This window comes from Myotis davidii, unplaced genomic scaffold (assembly GCF_000327345.1).
Source record: "Myotis davidii unplaced genomic scaffold, ASM32734v1 scaffold3578, whole genome shotgun sequence".
NCBI lineage: Eukaryota > Metazoa > Chordata > Mammalia > Chiroptera > Vespertilionidae > Myotis > Myotis davidii.
This window is the reverse complement of record NW_006289094.1, coordinates 50,049-50,448: the sequence shown is the minus strand read 5'-3', so window position 1 is coordinate 50,448 and position 400 is coordinate 50,049. Positions and strand designations below refer to the sequence as shown.

At 64.5% G+C, this 400-nt stretch overlaps 1 protein-coding gene across 1 annotated transcript in view; it reads left to right on the top strand.

Annotated features, from left to right (window-relative positions):
• Nucleotides 1-400, top strand: part of LOC102759940 (oxysterol-binding protein-related protein 5-like) — a 79,407-nt gene that overhangs the window by 58,231 nt on the left and 20,776 nt on the right. The window contains exon 4 of the mRNA XM_015562386.1: nt 321-397. Within this exon, the coding sequence (XP_015417872.1) occupies nt 321-397 (77 nt within the window). The remainder of the gene's footprint in view (nt 1-320; nt 398-400) is intronic.

Here is a 400-nt window from a genome sequence, read left to right as displayed (position 1 = left end):
CCGCCCCCGCCTGGTCCCGCCTGTGGGCTTCTCTCGTGAGCCGGCCGTGCTGAGTCCCGGCCTCCCGTGGGCCACAGGGGCCTGTCCACCCAGCAGAGTGGACATTCCAGCTGCTCCCACTTGGCGGCTGTTTTGAATGTCGCTGCCATGCGTGTATGCACATGTGTACATACGTGTGCATGTGCGTGTGTGTGCTGTTAGGGTCCCTGCTCTGGGTTCCCCATAAGTGCGGGGCAAGGGGACACGCTGCTCTGTCCGCCGCGCCCTCTGCGGCCCCAGCCCAGCTGATGCCCCTGCCCCCGCACCTGGGTCTTTTGCAGGCGGAGTCCAGGCTGTGCAATGGGTCCGACAAGGAATGTGTGTCCCCCACGGCCAAGGTCACCAAGAAGGAAACTCTCAA